Raw genomic sequence first — 20,738 nt, 5'->3', positions numbered from 1 at the left:
CCTCCATCTTATCATACCTTATGCTAGTGGCTCTGTAGTTGCCAGTGCAATAGAGAACAATTACTGATATGACACTCAACGCCATGTACAGGTTAAAATTAGAGACATTTCACATATAGCTAGAAGCGTCCTTTAAGTGAAAGAATTCTCGAATAGGTCATAGATACATTATGTTTTATATAATACCCGTTGTTACCAGTATTTTCCTCTGTTTAAGGCAAAAGCAAGGAGCTATTTTAAGTTCAGTATGCAAGGTGAAGATAACGAACAGTGATCAATCTCATAACTCCTATAAGCAATGCAAAATAGATAGTTGGACAAACACAGACCCCTGGACACACCAGAGGTGGGATCAAGTGCCTAGGAGGAGTAAGCATCCCCTGTAAGTATATTTAGAATTGACTATAAAGTTATGGGTCCAGGTGCCACAGTGAAACATTGTGAGCGGTCATACGTAGCTATGTTATGGCACAACTCTTGGATACACCAGCGGCTCAAGCTAAATTTGTAAAATTTCCTACGCACAACCAAAATTACCACAATCCGACTAAAAAGATCTTGAAGAGATGTTAGTTAAGCACACACATTTAAAATCATTTTGCAATAGTGCTTTGGGAATGCATCGTATAACACCTATACAATTTTTAATACATTGGTTTATCACTGTACATACATTATCTTGTAATTCACTTGCGAATACGACGAACGAATATTTTAACTTTAAACACTGTATCCTTGCAAGTAAAATGAAATGCATTGCTCTGAGTGTTATTAATTGAAAGTGTTTTAAATTCAGAACTTGGTTATCATGTTTTAATGTAAGTCGTCCCTCTTATATCAAACATTGGGAGTTAATTGATACATTTTTTATCAATCGAGTATCAATAGTATATATGTTTTAAAATATGAAATATTGACCCCATATATACATGTCAACCACGTGTCACTGTACAAATAACATTCAAACCTAGAGTAGGGGATTACCAACATAACTATATTTCTTATTAAAAAGATCGTCGATACACAATATAGAAATAGGTATTATATCTCAATTTAATCGGGGGTTCATACATAAACCTGGTTTTTTTTTTCTTCTGAAAATGCGGAAAAAAATGAGAGTTGCCGGTCGTAGGGAAATGATAGAAAATATATTAATGTATGAACCTCATTCTGGGGAAATTCAGGTATTCATGCAACCGATACAATTACATTAAAATACGCAACATATCTATATTGATAAATCTGACATTGAAGGAGATCTAGCTTCAATACCATCTTCTAAGAATAGACTTGCATGTAAATAAAAATATTGATCACCGATACCTTAAAGATTTGTTAAGCTCACATGTTAAGCTTGCTGGTTTAAAACACATATTAGAGTCATACTTAAACTGATTTTTTTTTGCATTATGAATGGTTTCAGAAGTCGTCTGGATTTGAAATGAAGACTTGAGCCTATTCTCATTTTATGACCTTGAGGGCAGCTTCCCCGCCGTGAGTAGGGAGAAAGGATTATATCGGTGAACCTCGTTATCACTACTTACGTGGCATTATTCCTTCAGCTTTCTTTCCACTGCTTTGTTTCGCCACCTTGTAGTCTGAGTCAGTGTACGTTGGTCGTAATTTAAGTAGAAGCTGAAAAATCCAGCATTTGTCTTAAATCACAGCTTCAGAACTTCATTGAAATGTAACAGATTTTCAAATTTGAAACTTTAAGAAATGCTTTGCATATGTATATTAGAATTGTTTCCATTTTGAATATAACAATCATAGTTAAAGCAACTGTAAATAATTTTAATGTTTTTATTCATTTTCATTCTGACTATAGAATAAGCAGTCAATCAGCTAAACCGCTCATTTGAGTCGAATTATCCACACAAATAATCATGGGTATATGAATTGAGTACACGAAGTAATCCGTATACAAAATCAGTGTATTACGAACGGGCTATGATACAAAACACCACAGACAGCATTCAACCCCCACTGTGACCTCCCCCAGGTCGAGAGGTAAATATTTGAACAAAATGAAGGATAATTACATTCCAATCTTGCGAATTGCACCCTGGATAATGGTAATGGGAATAATTTAAAACGATATCACATATACCAGTGTTCATTTACAAATCTTGTGGATTGTGATGGAAAAGGCCGTGTTAAGAATTCCATGTACATCGTTTAAGATTTTTTTTTAAATATCTAGTTTTCTGATATGCTGCACAATATTGTATAATGGTTTACGTATTTGAGAATAAGGATTTAGCGGTGAATTCATTGTTAAGATAAATACGCCTTATATGTAATGTTCAACTCTGTTTTAAAACAGTTAAAACAAAATATATACATTTAACAATATTTCCCTGGTATAGTCCTTTTTTATTTAATCGAAAATTACTAATGTTTTATCATTAAGATAAAGATAACGAACATATTTCAATCTTGATGAAGCCAAATGCCGATCTGATTACACGATATCTAAATGTACTCAAAATTCCATACGTCTTAGAAGTTGATTAAAACGTGTCCGTCTAAATATATGCACTAAGCTATAAATGTACACACCAAGAGCTACAGTCGTGTGATAAGAGTAAACATAGATCAATATGATTTTAATGAAATTCTAGTTGTTTGAAAGAGCGAGCCAATTCCCAAATGAAATCACGATAAGGCACAATGAAGCGAATCAACTCACTCACCTCAAATTCATTCCGTACCTGAACGTCTTTAAGTAAGACGTTTTGATTGGCTGGCATGTCTTTTCCCGCCTTTTCGGCTTTCCTACTGAAATCGGAAATGTTGTCCAGCTTGACGGGTGCCATGAAAGTTTCATGTAAAGCAAGGAATACAGTTACGTACTGTTCCTGTTAAAGAGAGAGAATATGTAATGCAAACCGTGTTCAGAAAATAATAAGACGAGGATATAATTTCTTTAATTCCAAGAGCATCCATGGCTTACGTATGTCTGGACCATGGTCATTCGATTTTCCCTCATTTTCCTGATATATTTAGCGATGTCCACCTTCTTTGTCTTTCTTCCAATCTGGGATAGAGCGTCCAAAGCGATGTATGTCCCTGTGCGTCCAATACCGGCACTAAAGTAGTATTCAACGTAACGTTATTGATGATGACAGTACATTTGTTTCCTGACTCAGACTAATACTGTGAAGCTTAGACTAATATGTCACGTATTTTACAAAGTTCGTGTGTTTTCCTTCGCATCAGAAGTAAAAGTCGTGGATCTTCTAGATAAGTATTCAAATATGGAAGTTGTCGTTACACGGTCCGGTAGGCATTGACAAATGACCTTCACTGGTACGAAAGTGGGAGTCATACATATGTCTAGATTATTTTTTTTCACTTAGACGTAGTAAGTTCTCTAATTGAGCAATCAAGGTTTATTTCAAATGGGACGTGACTCAAGAAATAAATCAAACGAATAGTGCTTCATTCATTTACTTTAGCTTAAGAAACAACGGCCGGAATTTGAATATATACTAATATCTGCTAATAACGAAGTGAAAAGAATATCAAATGATCAATGACTCTGAAAACAACAGTACAAACTAATGATATTTCTCTAACCGCGACGTTTATTTTTATGTCACAGTGTTATATATAAAATGGAATTTAAATTCAGCTTCTACTATCTTGACAACTGTGAATTACCTGCAATGGACAACAGTGGGTGCATCACTCTTATTGGTAGTTGTTCTGGTCACGTGGTTATGGAAAATAACAAGGCACAGGGGGTCAGGCGTTCCATGATCCGGCCACGAGGTGTAGTGATAGTGTGTCACAACACGTGAATTCTTCAGCTGACAACAAATTACCGCAATATCAATAATGATTATTAGCAATGCTAGTGATAAAATATTGAATGCTTAGTAAAGATGTAATACTCTAAAAAAGAGATAATGTAATTTTTTATAGCTGACAGCGTAGCATCCCCGATTTCATTTGGATAGTGCATTTATTTTGGGAATTTCAACAAATAGTCGTGTTAGGTATAATTCCAAATAATTCCCATTAGTGATTGTTCGTTCGACAAATTAGGTTGTCTCTTCACTAACAGATCGTAGCACGTGAACGGAGACGTAAATAAGAGTATATGCCCTAAGACCATTTCACAAAATGCTACAACTCACTATGTACTACCAATATTGATAACAACTGTACAATTGGTCTAAAGACCCAAATTTAACTTAGTGTCCCTAAATTTCACCTGTATGGTGATAAATGGTAAGCCGCTTTTCACTCAAACTTTTTACAATAGATCTCAGGTGGATTGAAATATGTCGTGGTCTGGAGATACCCCCAAAGAAATGTTTTGATAACAATAACGCCCAATAATTACCGGCATTTTTTAGATCTTGAGGAAGCCCAATATACCAGAGTTTTGATAGCATTGACCTCTCCACCGCTGAAGTGAGGTGTAGAATGTGTATCAGCTCTTTATACAAACACTTTGCCCACATGAACTTTACAGATGGTCCGAGACATTTCCTGTCTATATCATAAGTATACGTGAGCGCCCCGATCTTTTGGCCAGGTAAATTGCAGGTAGATAACAATGACCATAGATAGGCCCAGTCACATCCAATGATCCGTGAAGAACCGTACGGTAATATTTTGGGTCAATCGTAAACGATCCTATGTGCACGTATATTAGAAACATGATTCTATGCTTGTCCTGCTTGACACTTTGGGCGTATGGAAGAAGAAAACATCGACTTGCTCTCTACTTAAGTACAACATATCAAATTCTTGAAATTAGCTTAAATTATCATTTATTGCTTCACACGACTGAATCGAAGATGCAAGGATATTGGCCTGCGCAAATACTTTTAAAAGACATTTTTACAAAAATAACAATTTTTAGAAAGATACCCAGTGCCTAAAAAAGCATGATTTAGAAAAAATACTTTTGGTCCATTGGTTTTGATATAAAAAGAACTCAGTATGATCAATCATGGAACGAGACTAATCATGTTTACGATTGATACACCTTTTATCTGTAAGAATATACGGTGTAATAATATAGGGCCAGTCAGTAAACATCTCCCAGAGCATACCTTCAAGTGGAACATTTCAGCATCATTTTATTTGGATGTCTAAATCTAAATATGCAGCTGAGGAATCAGGGATAGAGTATGTTTACAGCTTGTCGAAAGACGGGGTGATTGAATGTTGTTTAATGACCATATTGATAATTTTTCACTAATGTGGAGACGTAGAAATTTTGGTGAAGGGTTGCAAAATTTTGGCTTATGCTCATATGGCCTTTGTGAGGGAGGAGTATTTAATGTACCACACCTGCTGTGACACAGGGTCAGGTTGTGTGCATTTTTATTCGAAGATCAGTCCGATCTAATCGCTTTCTTACGACAAGCAAGGAGTATTGGGGAACTATTCTAACTCCGATCCCAACGGGACGCTTGTCGGAGGATGCAGCAAAATGGACGGTCTTTCGGATGAGACCGGAAAAACCAAGATCTCGTGTCACAGCAGGTGTAACACGATTAAGATATCCTGCTCAAATGCTGTAAGCGACGATCATAGACCTAAATTTTGTAGCCATTCGCCGACAATGGCGACGTTTGAGTATGAGTGAACAATTATCTAGGTGGACGTTAGACAATACATAATAAACCAATCAATATTGAAAACAGGACTATGACTGTACCACTTTCCTTATCACTCGGGGGGAAATGAAGGCCAACCAAACAGGGGATTACCTCCTTGTTAATCACTGTCAGCTTTCGTACGACGTAGAATGCGTATTCTTTTTCCTCAATCATCTTCACTGATACAATTCCATAGCTTATATGCTTATTCCGATCTGGCCAGTACTGGCTACATTTTATCTGGAAGAAACATTTGATCAAAATGAATGTGTAGATAAGTGTAGAAAATAGTAATAATGTGATAGTCCAATCTGATCCATATCATTGTGTAATTGAGAAATAACACTATTGTAAGGGTGAGGATTATTTAGCCATGACCATGTTTGAAGCTTGCTATGCCCCTTATCGCAATAGCCAAACCTTAAGGTAACATTTGCATCGCCCCATGTATGCTATTTCATTTGTCAACCAATCATGTTCGAAGTTAGAAAACGAGTTTATTTGGACGAAGTTGGAATATACGAGGAATATAATATCGACAACCCTACTTTGTAGTACATAAGTACAAAAACCAGTAAACATGTCGAGAACAATTTTTGTATTCATAAAAATTACAACAACAGTATAACAAATATTACACATGTAATTCTATAAACTTATGCATTCTAAGAGAAAAAGATGAATTAAAATAACGGGATATAAATAAAACCTCAGATCCTTAACAATACAATCTTGAGATAAAACGTAATATTAGAACCTGGGGAAAGGTAGTTTATCAAGAGTTGCATGTACATGTAAGCAAAATGAAAGTCATTGGGCGAAAAGATCGGCAAATATTGGTAATTTAACAATAATGATTAAACAATTATTCAGTACCTTGTCTCCTTCTTTGAGATTCGTCAACATAACAATAACAGACACATTTTCTTGCCAGATCATCGTCCAGAAATCTTTTAATGTATTTGGTCTCGGTCCTTGTAGTAAAATATGAAATTCAAACAGTATTTTATTATGAATAACATAATAAGGATCGGGCAGCAGGCAATGCATATATAAGCCTTCTCCTTTAAGGTACAAGGTACAGTCCACATAATTATACACACAAAAATTAAAATATAGATATGAAGTAAAAGGATAATAAGTCATCCCCAAGATAATGATTATGTAAAGAGTATGATTTCTTGATATGAATAAGAGAAACATAGAAATATGGAGTGGTTAGTGTCAAAATATGAAATGAAGAGTGCATTTGTAGTGGTGATAGTGATATACATGTGACCGATAGTAGTAATAGTAGAAGTACTAGTACTAGTACTTGTTAATTTAATGGTAATAGTAATAGTAGTAGTGGTAGTAGTAGTATCAAAACTAAAAGTAAGACATCATGATGAAAGGTGAAGATAACGAACAGTCATCAATCTTACACCTACTATTAGGAATACAGAATAAAGAGTTGGGCAAACACGGACCCCTGGATATACCACGCGTGGGATAAGATAGCTAGTGGGAGTTATCATTCCCCGTCGACCAGTCGCACATGTAGGTTGAATCTCACACCAAGCAGGGACTTGGTGCATTAAGGACACGGGTGGTAGAGATCAAATTGCAATGCATCCTTGAACCAAGGTTTCAGGAACTTGATCTAACGAACCCCCGGTCAGCAAGTGAACACTATATTTTGCCGCAATCTTTTTAAAGATATAAATCACCTAAACATGCTTATGTTCAGCACCGGTCCCAGGGATCATATCTCTATCAAGGTTTCATATACACGTTGCTTCTACTGGTTCAATACCTCCTGAGATTATCTTCAAAAGATCCACTCTATTTCCACTATTCCCCTTTTAGTTCCCTCTTGGCAAAACGGTTCTAGAAAGCATTGATTGATCAACCTTTCACCGGCGGGACGCTTAACATTATACAACCAATCAACTAAGCTATAAGATAACATTTGCAGGTGACGTAAAACAGTGAGAAAAACACTGCTAATGCAACATTTTAATTCTACATGAGAATGTATTTTAGTACTTTTCACTTTGAATGGAATATGTTTATGTTTAAGGTAGCTCACTGCTTTAGAATTTGTTCATTTTGTACATGTTATGACACAACGTCAAGTCAATTACTTCTATCTATCGATTTGTTTGTATTCCTTGTTACCTCAGCGGATAGGGTGTCGAGTTACGGAGATTATCAATAAAAAAGAAAAAGGTGTTGAGTTAATGACCCGCAGATCCTAAGTTCAAATCCGCCAGTGTATATTGTGATATTTATTGAAATACAATTTTTTGGTCTTTCTGATATATGTGCGTAATTGAAATCATATTATTTTTCCTGATTGAATTATTTTGCTGATTAAATATGAATGTACTATTTTAAGATACAGTGATCCACCTTAATCAGAAAATTATCAGAAGTATGTTAAATGTACCTTGAGCAGCAATGTATTCTTTTTTCCGATTTGGACCCTAGATATATATGCATAAAAAGAAAACCAAAGGGCAATAAGTTTCGTAAATAACGAGTACAAAATTGTATATCTATACAATAAATATGTCAATATTCTGTAATAAAACAAATATTATACAAGTGATACTAGTAAATCATAACGGAAACAAGTTAGATATTTTGAGATTGTTACCTAACCTAAGATATATATGGTTTCATTGTTTTTTCTTTGGTATTGAAATACAAGAACGCAGAACAAAGTTTAATGGTATACAATAACCGATACCAATACGGAATAGTGCAATTACTCTGACATGAACTTTTCTAGAATGTGAAAACACATGTGCAAATAATATATCCTGAAACATTGAAAAAAGTCGTGCATTATTCCAAGGTTTGGTACGGAAGTGGCGACTTGTATTCAAATCCTTCTGGTTTTCGAATCGCGGTTAATTATCAACGTAAAAAATTGCAGTCCGTAACTCATTTGAAACAAGAAGAAAAAAACTACTGTGCCGATTTATTTGACAACTAGTTATGACATATGAAGGTAATGTTTTATTTCAAAATAGTTATTACACATGTTATGAAAAAAGTAGCTTTTTTAAAATTTAATAACTCCTTTCAAATAGCTTGAAATAGGATTTATAAAAACAAGCTGGTATATTTTCAAGTATAATATTTACTGGACGAAATTGATATTGTTCAAACAATCTTAGTTTCAAACTCAGCTGCTTTTCAAAGTTTTAGGATAGACTCCAGTCATTAAATTAGATTGCGTCGTACAAAACCACACTGAGTAATTATGATGGAATATTGTCTTGTAAATGTAACGTGAAAAAAAATATGAATATGGTAATTTTATGGAATGTGTCTACTCACATCAATATAATTTGCGTTTATATAATCTGTGGATTCTCCATCTGCTTTTGTCCTTAATATGACCCTTGAATGATCATCTGTTCAAAAGCATGATATTTTGTTAGGCTACATACGAACGTTTTAAATCATTTTCCATAAAAATACTTGTAAAATACACTTATATCAACAGAATCAGGAAATTTCAAAATAATGTTGATGTACTGACTAACAATTTTAAATTTATCACAAATATCACTTTTTATTTAGTCGGATGATCTAGAAATAGAAATTAGAACCAAAAAATATATGATTTACATTTTTATAAGAATAAGTAATATATATTGATAAACAAGATTCAATTACATGGGAAAGTGGTACTGACACTAGTCGTTAGACAAATAAACGACAACTAAAACTTGGATATAAAAAGATAATATACGTGAAAACATATTTCATTACATGGAAACGTGGTTTTGAATCTATTTTTGGGCACGTTTTGGGGCAGCTTTCCAGCGTCGCACTTATGACGTTCACCGTGGGGGAGTGCCTGAAAAGTTTGGAAAATGATAAGAATAAGAAATGCTTTAGTCGAGCAAATTGAAAAAAAAAATGAAGAAAAAATCTGTTTTAAAGATTATAGATAAAAGGCATAATGTTTATTTTTGTTCTTCATACCAAGGTTTCTATTATCATAGTTATGGGCAATCGCTTCCTATAGATTACAGACAAAGAACAGTATCCATATCTTGAAAAAAGTAGCACATTTTAAAAGGTACACGAGACTAATGAAACCTACAGCATACTCCTTCCGAAACCCATTGTCGTCATTTTCCTGCTTTTCTGCAATAGCTGATTCTAGACGATCAATTGGAATTTCTGTTACTGTTTCATTCATGTACAAATCATCGTGACTATCATCCATTTCCTCATCTCCAACATTTTTTGTTGTCGCTAGCTTGGAAGATTCGTGGGCTTTGTTTGGTTCCTTGTACGTGCCATTTGTTCGTCTTTTCTTTGTTTCTGTACTGAGTCCAGGATCAGCATTTGCATACAGATTGTCGAATCCAGCATTATGAGTCAATTCTTCAAATAGATCCATTACAAGAGGTTCATTATAACCATGATTCACTGTATATGTATAATGTAAATACAGCGTGTGATTTGCTTGCATTTACAATACACTTTAACACAACTTAAGGTAGTGATTGCATGGGTCATTGAAAATTAACGAATCTATATATTTTTTTTTATTTTTACATATTTTGTAGTTGACAATATATGTAATTCATTATGAAAGTATCATATAGTCTAATCCGGATATATTTACATTCAGGGGACAGACCTGAATTGTTCATTATATCCAAAATTCAATATAACCAATGCTGAACTACAAAAATATTACTACAGGGGAAATTATTTTAACTTCAATATAACAGATATTTTAATATAACCGACTTCAATATAAGTGGAGTGGACTATATCTGGTTTTACGGGAATGGTGACGTTACGGTTGTCATAGTTACCCTTTTCTCGACTTTCTGTAATAAATGGTGTATGTGTTTCAGATGGTGTTTTAAATTAATACAAAAAGAGTAAGTGATACAACTTTTATATCAAATTGAAGTTAAAGCCTTAATTAATATATAATTTGTATTAAGATGTCCATTTACTTTCATATGAAGTAGAAGCACGGTTGCTTGTGAGCAATTTCGCTGTTTTTAGAAGGCAACTTTTCACCAAGGCAGACATCTTTCCACCCCCTGCGAAATAAATTACCAATAAATTCTTTTTTTTAATTTTTATGTATGTTTTTATATATGTTAGTAGGATTTCCCCCTGAAAGTATCAATATTGGTTTTCAGGTTTACTAGGGTGCTATGAACACTATAAAGCAACCCCTCCCCTCATTATATAAATACTGCAGGTGATAATACGATAAATATGCATCTTACATGTATTTATTTTAACTCATATTAAAACTATAAAAATGTTTTGATGTTTATTATTAAATTTATTCAACATAGAATAATCGTGCTGTTGCTTTGTATATGTATATATTGCTTTCTGTTTGGAATTGTTTATATATCATAATCTGTAAATGTCTGTTAAAACGCGGGGAATATAACCCAACCGATGTAAACTGTGCAATGTGACGTCATACATGTATTACCTTTTTCTCTTCATCCAAAACAACTAAACTTTCTTATTATTAGAATTAACTGAACTAATTAAGAAAAAGACACCAAGTGCTGTTTTAAAAAAACCCACACTTTTTGATTTCCCTTATCATCCAAGTTACATAGTAGACTCTCTCGATTTCCTCTTAGCTGAGGATCTCAAAGTGGACGATGATAATGTTTGTAGCAAAATAAAGTGTTTTAAATCTATGTATGGTGTATTTAAGAAAGATATGATTAAAATAATCAATATTCTTTGCTAAAAATGACGCGTTTACATAGCCCGTGTTTCCTTGGCCTAACGGTTTCCCTTGGATATTACACATCCAGCATTTTAAATTTATGTGCACTAACACTGTATACATCTTATGGAATTTATAACATTATATATCATAATTTAATAGACCTAGTGGTTTGTAAATTAAATGTACGTATTGTAAGACTGAAAATTAACAGGGTAGCGGGGAAAGGGTACATGTATCATGGAGACTTAAACTATGGCTATCATTTAAAAGATAATTCAAACGTACTCTTGGGATTTTTCATTTGTATTTCATTTTTACTTGTATATTTACAAGCATATTTTCATTTTACGCTGTGTCTGGTTATATCTGACATACTGATGCTCAAGAGCGTGATGCATTCCGGAATCGGAAACGAAAATAGTCTCTCTGACTAAACCACGTGATGGCTTGCAATCACTACCTTAAACTCATTTCTTTAACCGATACTCAAGAGAAATGAACAACAGTTCACAATAGCCTAAAAGTAAGTAAAATCGTATAAATGTAAAATTTAAATGTCACCCCCTTTTAACAAGTTATATGAAGAACACAATACCCATATGCACGAATTATTCTACTTTTGTTGATAGATAAATATATAGGTAGATACTGGTTGCGGTAGCCCAACAGTTATTGATTCGCTTCCTTGCGATTTTCGATCCCGGCGATGTTAAGACCTTTGATACAAGTTGTGAGTGGTTCAGTTAAAATATCTGTTCCTTACACAAGGTGTTCAGATAATAAAAAAAAAACCTTCGACACTAAGCACCATTCATCTACCGAAAACAGAGGCACTTCATCCATTCCTGTTATTGATGAAACATATAAACATATTCAAATCATAACAACATTTGAAATTGATTACGACAATTTTTCGCTAATTGTAAAGTATCTTTACCTTGTTTTCTTTGTTCTTTTGCTTTCCTAGATCTGTAAGAAAAAACGGCATAGTCTCACACTCTTATAATTGTTACTGAGAATAATTATAGAAAACTGCAATTGCATTCCACCGTATCAATTGTTGTTTTATAAGTGATAAGAATATCCTGCTTCAACATTAATGGAAAGCACTGGTTTTACAGTTTGGATAATAAATGAATGGCGATTCTGTGAGAAAACTTCAGTTAAAAAAGGTGACGATAACGAGCGATATCTTATATCAACGATGTTTTATCTATTGACAATATTCATTCTCATTAATACGTAAAGTACATATATCCCTATAAACTCCTAATAAAATAGAATTTGCGAAATGACTTCAATTGAGACTGTTGAAATCCCTGTACCATCAACTTGTTTGTCAGTAGCTTATCTCGATTTAAAAACAGACTATACCCAGAACATGCTCTTGCATATCGAATCAGTTGAGATATATAAACACTGCTACACAAATATGGGAAGTTGACGATGGAGAAGTTGAAATCATCCCGTTTGTCATACAGTTGAGTTATCAGTTTGCCGTTTATGTTATTCATAGAAGTGTAACACGACACAAAACTGCTATGAATGAAAAATAAATGTATCACGAGTGATATATCAGTTTGATCATCATTATTGCGCAAATTGTAGCAATTCATTTCGCAGTTGTGTTAAGTTGGGCCATAGAAATATGTCAAGAAAAAACATTAATAAACAAATCAATTTTGACAAATTATGTAAACACAACCATTTTTATACAAAAACAATATGTATATATCATTAAGAGCATATTGACCCCCATACATTATTCATCGGGCCGGCAGTCTCTACATCAGCTGTGTATCACGTGATCAAATATCAAGATAAAATCATACCGTGAATGTATAAATAGTTCCATCGGCACGATATCCAGATATCAATGCAAGTCGAAGTTAATATAACTTCAAAGCATATTAATTTCTTAATTTGAAAAGTGTTAGAAGCAAGTTTATTGTGAATTGTAACGTGTCTAATTTCTGCATTGAATCTGCAAGATGCAGTGATTTTTGCATGATATAAAGTTGAGTCTAGCCTGAAAAACATGTTTTCGGTTGAAGCCACAACTTGTTACCCTAACTTTCCTTTCGCACTAATGTTCACATGTCACATAAATCAAACATCTTTCACTCAAAAACCTCGGGGTGTTGTGCCGATGATGAAATTTGTATGTACGGAAGCCCTGTTTATGCAAATCAGCCCATTGTGGAAGTCACTATACGTGCGGATTAGGGGCGATATCAAGATCACAATATAGTATGAATATTACTTTACCATGTATGCTGTATAAAGAAGAAATTGAAACTATTTCAATATCAAAGATAATTAATATAACCCATTTGACAGAAACCTTTACACGATTGCAGTTTATCATTTGATAGCGGTGGTAAACAAAGAAAAAATATTTTGACATTTCTAACCGCAAAAGGACTGTAGATATGTACCTGATGACCTTCGTCATGTAATGTGCCAGTGCGGTAAAGAACATTTATGTATAATACTGATATTTTTGGGATAAACCTTAACTCAGCTGCGTTTTAAGGATGTACGGGACTGATGATTTTGAAATTACCGCGCAACTCCGAATGACGTAAATAAATCCTATGTCGTTCGCATCTCCTATTTGATTATGAGTGTATGTTAGATAATATCTACAATGCATTTAATTCTAGAGATATATTTTACATAAACTATGACAAAAATATTATTATATTCGAAATAAAAACAAATCGCGTAAATTTTACGACTTTAATTACTTTTCGGCAATGTAAACATAGTGAGACTTTTGAAACATTGAAATGCGGGGAAAACGCGGATTTCAGTCAGCTAAAGCGATCCAACGTTACATCAAGGTTTTTTGACCCACAGAAGACGATGGAAAGCTGCCTCACCAAGACACCAGATGCCGGATCATCTATATTTGCAATCGCAGACGCAAGACATGTGTTCAGGTTTGTCAATCACTGTTAACAGGTTAATAAATTAATTCCGAGTAAGCACGTACGTCAAATAATGGTTTAGATGTGTCTTGGTACTCCTTACAAATTGCTGTGGTTAGAATTACTGATCAGCACGTGCATGGACGTGTGCTGAATTTTGATTGGACGATTTTAAAATCGCTATAACTTCCTTATATTTGATGGAAACGTTATGAAATTCACACTGTGGGTATATGATACAAATGCCTGTTGAACATCAACAAAAATTCGGAATCATACAGGCGTGCGCGTGTATGCGCGTGCAACTCTTTCTTTCATTTTTTGGTACTGAACTGACCATATTGAACGTACTACATGTAATTAAAGGCTAAAATAAAATGATTTTTTGCTATAGATTCACAAGGACATCACTTTTTAATTGGGGGAGGTTTGAGGAACATATGTAACGGTCCCCGTTACAATTAGAACTAGTTATTTTATTGAACTTAATTGAAAGTTATATTCAGTGAATTGATTTGGCTCTTTTTCATTATATCATATACTATTGGCTATCATTAAGGTACAATGTATCTAGGTTTATATAATTGCACCTGTCAATAAGTTAGTCCTAATACTAAATGCAGTTTGGGCAAGACACACATCAAATATTTGATGCAAATGTACCTCTAAGTTTTGAGAGGAACTCTTAAATCATTTAACATGTTAAGGGGCGATGGCGAAATCAAAAGTTCAATGTCTGACAAAAAACTAAATTCACATCAAAATTGGTACCGTATACGTTTTACATAGTTTTCACGAAATCACACCCCATTCCCCTTAAATCTAAATATTATGAATGTTGAAACTAATCGATTAACAAGTAAAAACATGCGAGTATAAATAATACTTTTACTTCTGTTTATTCACAAATTAAAGTGTACATTTAAAATATTTAATGTTCATTACCGGTAAAATGTAATATATTATTATGTGGTTTTTAACAGCCACTTGTCTTTTTTCCACTAAAGTGAAATCGATGTTGGATGACAAAAACTTATTTGAGTTTTTACTCCCCCTGAGGCCCCCTAACTATTTGAATTTAAATTTTTTTCCTGACATTGGTCTTTTGATTTCGCCCCTAAACATGATGGACACTCAACAACCATGGATCAAATTCTGTATGTTGACTCTGCCATTGACCCAATAACCAGAAAACTTACTACAAAATTTATACTTAGTAATAAGTTTTTTATACAGAACCCTGCATACAAAATAACCTCTAAAGTAATAATCTTGAATACTTATGATATTCATTGTAAAATTCAATATTGTTTATTTATTCTATTAATATATAGAATAGGGGCACATACTTCATTACAATTGTATGTCTTATTTTAAGTTATACATACACAACTACATGTATATAATTTATTGATTCTTTTAATAGATACCTAAAATTGTTCAAATACATGTTGTCAATATTTGAACAATGTACCCACAGGAAAGAAACATGGAAGAGTGTGGGATGCAATCACAAAACTAAACAATAGTAATTTGTCTGCATGTGCATGTACGCGCACGTACGTGCATTGCAATTTTGGTACAAAAAAATTGAAAATCAGAATTCACAAGGAATCAACATGAAACCCTGTTAGGATGATAGTATATTATTTGTATATACGCAAAATGATAGTCGTGTTGTCTGCACGCGCGTGCATGCACATGCATCACATTTTTCGTACACGAATTTTGTAATCAGTGTAACTTTTTTGTTGCTCATTCAAATGGTTTGATATTCATATCATAGGTAGATATTGAGATCCTTAACTGATCTGCATTGTCAAAATTACCAATCTGTACGCGCATGCACGTGCGCTTCTTTTTGATTGGATAATACATGTACTAAAACATCTGTAACTCTCTTATTAATGAAGCGAATGAGTTGATATTCACTTCATAGGTAGATGATATGTGTATCTATATATTGGTGTAACAAAAAATGCCAACGCAAACGTGCATGCACATGCGTCATATTTCAAAAGTTAATTTTTTGAAGGACGATAATGTTTTTGTTTTTCATCAAATTCTTTTGATTTTGAGGTTTTAGGTGTGTCTTGGTACTCCTTACAAATTGCTGTGGTTAAAATTACTGGTCAGCACGTGTGCGGATTTCTGATTGGATGATTTTAAAATCACTATAACGTTCTTGTATTTGATGCAAACATTAAGAAATTCTTTCTGTGGGTATATGATAGAAAGGCCTGTACTAGAATGACATCAACAAAAGTACGGAATCATACTCATGTGTGCGTGTATGCACGTGCATTGCTTTCTTTTATTTCTTTGCACTGAAATGACCATAGTAAATCATAGTAAACGTACTACATGTAATTAAAGGCTAAAATAAAATGATTTTTGCTATAGGTTTACAATGACTTTACTTTTTAACTGGTTTGGGGAACATATGTAATGGTCCCAGTTACAATTAGAACTAGTTACAAATGGAAGTTTGATTTTACTTTAGATTGCAGAATTTTTATCTTTGATATGATTTTATAAAGAAATGCAACTCATTTTTAGCTCAAGTGAGCATTTCTGATCACCCGTTGTCTATCGTCTGACTGTCTTTAAACTTTTCACATTTTCGACTTCTTCTCCAGAACCACTTGGCCAATTTCAAACGAACTTGGCAAAAAGCATCCCTGGGTCGAGGCAAGTTAAGTTTGATGAAACGAAGGGTAACACCCTGCTCCAAGGGGAGATAATAGCGAAATAGTAGATATATATTGACAAATTTATAAAAAATTCTCCACAAAAATCCTGTGGGGATCTGTATTGGAATAGATCCTCAGTACCCTCTTGCTTGTCGCAAGAGACGACTAAATGGGGCGGTCCTTCGGATGAGACTGCAAAAACCGAGGTCCCGTGTCACAGCAGATGTAGCACGAGATAGATCCCTCCCTGCTCAATGGCCCTAAGCACCGAGCATAGGCCTAAATTTTGCAGCCCTTCACCGGCATTGGTGACATCTCCATATGAGTGAAATATTCTCGAGAGGGACGTAAAACAATATTCAATCAATCAATCTTCAGTACAATACTTCCAGAACAAGCAGGCCAATTTCATGCAATGAAGGGCCATGCTACCTTTAAAAGTATAAAAGAGAAAATTACAAAAATAGGGAGGGGTCAATTCAAAATCTTCTCAAGAACTGCTGGGCAAGGAAAGTTCAAATGTTCATGGCAGCTTCCTGACATAGTGCAGATTAAAGTTTGTTGAAACCATGGCTCCTGGGGGGTAGGATGGGGCTACAATAGGGGATCAAAGTTTTATATCTGAATATATAGGGAACAAATCTTTAAAAAGCTCCTTCATAAAGCAATAATTATATACAGGGCTCGAAATTAACATATGCCCGTCAGTCTGTGACTGGTTAAAAGTATGGTGGACTGACTGACATTTGTTTTAGTCAGTCCGATGGGACTGGTTAATTTTCTAAAGCATCATTTTGGAAAATATACTTATGAAATTTTATACACACATTTGGCATGGTTCGATCTGTAGATATCAGACGAATCTGATTCGTAAATATAAATCCCACATTTAAGTGTTACAATATTGTCTGAGGCATATTGAGTTTAATTTCATTTTAATAACATTAACGAAATATGTTTGATTATTTCTGGAAAACTCTGTTGTACTGGTAAAATTTTCTGCGGACTGGTAGAAATTATACCCCATCAGTCCGACTGGACTGGTGACATAAAAAATTAGCTTCAAGCCCTGATATATAAATATTTTTTATATTTAATATATATATTTATTTAATAGTAAATATATATAATGCTATCTATTTCACGTAATTTTTGGAATTTTTTAATTATTCTGATGTCAACCTTACACGTATATTTTTCACAGGTTTTGAATATAATGTCTCCAGTATGGATATGTTTGACGATTGTTACCATGGAAAGGAACTCACAGACCAACATGTATGTCAAAACAGGTGGTTTTGTTTTGGTAAATTAAATATAGTGGTACCCATTTCAATCAATTTTAGAATTTTTAAATTAGTCATACCCTTCCGTTTTTTGGTGTTTTTTTTTCACAGGTTTTGAACATGATGTCTCCAGCAAGGATATGTTTGATGATGGTTACCATGGGAACGAACTCACAGACCTATGTCAAAAATGTCATTTTCTGATAGAATAGACATAATGCTATCCATTTCACTTAATTTTAGAATTTTTTAATTATTCTGATGTCAGCCATACACTTCCGGGTTCTCTACAGGTTTTAAATATGATGTCTCCAGCAAGAATATGTTTGATGATGGTTACCATGGTAACGATCTCACAGACTTATGGCAAAAATGTCTTTTTCTGATAGAATAGACATAATGCTATCCATTTCACTTAATCTTAGAATTTTTTAATTATTCTGATGTCAGCCATACACTTCCGGGTTCTCTACAGGTTTTAAATATGATGTCTCCAGCAAGGATATGTTTGATGATGGTTACCATGGGAACGATCTCACAGACCTATGTCAAAAATGTCATTTTCTGATAGAATAGACATAATGCTATCCATTTCACTCAATTTTAGAATTTTTAAATTATTCTCATGTCAGTCATACCTTTCCATTTTTTGTTTACAGGTTTTGAACATGATGTCTCCAGCAAGGATATGTTTGATGACGGTTACCATGGAAACGAACTCACGGACCTATGTCAAAAATGTCTTTTTCTGATAAAATAAATATAATGCTATCCATTTATTCAATTTTAGAATTTTTTTATTATTCTGATGTCAGCCATACACTTCCGGGTTCTCTACAAGTTCTAAATATGATGTCTCCAGCAAGGATATGTTTGATGATGGTTACCATGGTAACGAACTCAAAGACCTATTTAGAAATGAATTTTTCTGTTAAATTAAAACTAATGCTAATTACTTTAATCACTTTAGGAATTTTTTCACTGCTCTGATGTCAGTTCCATACCCCTTTTTAGACAAATAGTAAATTTCAGTCAATTATAATGTCTCCAGCAAGGGTATCTTTGATGTTCGTTACCATGGAAACGAACTCACGAACCTATCTAAAAAATGTCTTTTTTCGATAAAATGAGTACAATACTATCTATTTCACTCATTTTTAGGAATTTTTAATTACTCTGATGTCAGTCCCATACATCCTTAAGTCAATGAGAATGACTATCAATCCAACTAAACTCATAATTTACACCGTTGGGAACCAACTAACTCTCAAATTTAAACCGAAAAGAACTATATGACTAATATGTGTTGAGGAAGTGGATCATTACTTTAAAGTATTACTTTACCTTAATATCATACTTACATGTAGTACATGTGATTATTTACACAGGACGTAATTAAATCAGCAACATTATTTTATAAATATATCACCTTCGTATGCTGAAGAGTACCACGAGGACGCCTATCAACACGGCGAGTACACCTGCACTGGCACCAGCTATTGGAACCATTTCATTATCTCCCGTTTGTTCATCAAGTTTCAATTTGATCTGCGAGAGAAACATCAGAAATGAAAATGTTTAAACAATTGATAAAAACAATAAAAAAAAGGTGAAATAAACACTAATGAAATGTTAAACTGTCAAATTAATAGCGTAATTTATATACTTTAAATTCCAATTTTCCTTCCTCTAAGATATTGTATGTAAAATACAAATTGAAAGCCATACTATAGCACAAGATCCATTTCGCCGATCGCATGTCATGTTAACACATCCTGAACTGCAATTTTGAGCACAGTCATATCCAAAGTGACTATGTTCGCAAACTATAACAGAAAGAGTAAACACATTTTTCATTAACTTCATCGCTAGACTGCTTTGAATCTAATACATCCATATGATAGATGAAGATAACGAACAGTGATCAATCTCATAACTCCTCATATGAAACATCTTAACTAAACTTTAGCGATATTTGCCATTAATGCCGTGCCAACATTAGTCGGAAAATCCTCATTGGTATATACCGCATTAGTATGCTAACGATTTTCTTGCATTTTTCAATACAGGGGATTGTCAACGAATTTATTCTACTTCGACTTGCCTAAAGGTAGTTTTTGTCTATGTCAATATCATCCCATGGGGATCTGGATTGGAATAGATCCTTAGTACTACTTGCTTGTCATAAGAGGCGACAATGGGGCGGTCCTTCGCTTAATACCACAGAAAAACGCGGCCCCGTATCACAGCAGGTGTGTCATGATAAATATGCATTCATGCTAAAAGGTCGTATAGGCCTGAATTCTGCAGCCCTTCGCCGTCAGTGGTGACATCACTATATGAGCGAAAATTTATCGAGAAGGACGATAAACAATATACATTCAATTAATTTATGTTAGAATAAAAGTGGAAAGGAAGTTCCCCGATAACGAACAGTGATCAATTTCATAATCCCTATAAGAGTTGGACAA

General features: G+C 33.9%; 1 protein-coding gene and 1 long non-coding RNA gene across 3 annotated transcripts in view; one reads left to right on the top strand and one right to left on the bottom strand.

Moving 5' to 3' along the window:
* The window catches only part of LOC125663226 (uncharacterized), a 74,832-nt gene that overhangs the window by 20,872 nt on the left and 33,222 nt on the right, over nt 1-20,738 (bottom strand). Inside the window, exons 19-31 of one of the 2 annotated variants that reach the window (XM_056146109.1) lie at nt 19,996-20,093; nt 19,697-19,815; nt 12,293-12,324; nt 9,730-10,016; nt 9,393-9,480; nt 8,955-9,031; nt 8,056-8,092; nt 6,501-6,598; nt 5,736-5,864; nt 3,667-3,815; nt 2,957-3,092; nt 2,697-2,861; nt 1,545-1,635 (exon numbers count right to left, since the gene is read on the bottom strand). In XM_056146109.1, the coding sequence (XP_056002084.1) occupies nt 1,545-1,635; nt 2,697-2,861; nt 2,957-3,092; nt 3,667-3,815; nt 5,736-5,864; nt 6,501-6,598; nt 8,056-8,092; nt 8,955-9,031; nt 9,393-9,480; nt 9,730-10,016; nt 12,293-12,324; nt 19,697-19,815; nt 19,996-20,093 (1,506 nt within the window). The remainder of the gene's footprint in view (nt 1-1,544; nt 1,636-2,696; nt 2,862-2,956; nt 3,093-3,666; nt 3,816-5,735; nt 5,865-6,500; nt 6,599-8,055; nt 8,093-8,954; nt 9,032-9,392; nt 9,481-9,729; nt 10,017-12,292; nt 12,325-19,696; nt 19,816-19,995; nt 20,094-20,738) is intronic. The other variant, XM_056146110.1, reaches the window with a different exon arrangement.
* On the top strand, nt 17,469-19,046 carry LOC130049074 (uncharacterized). The gene is made up of 2 exons (XR_008797591.1): nt 17,469-18,273; nt 18,379-19,046. It is a non-coding gene; the product is annotated as an uncharacterized LOC130049074 (long non-coding RNA).

The sequence above is a fragment of the Ostrea edulis genome, chromosome 8, assembly GCF_947568905.1.
Source record: "Ostrea edulis chromosome 8, xbOstEdul1.1, whole genome shotgun sequence".
Taxonomy (NCBI): Eukaryota; Metazoa; Mollusca; class Bivalvia; order Ostreida; family Ostreidae; genus Ostrea; species Ostrea edulis.
Note: the sequence above shows the minus strand (reverse complement) of the source record. Positions and strands in the feature narration are given on the sequence as shown.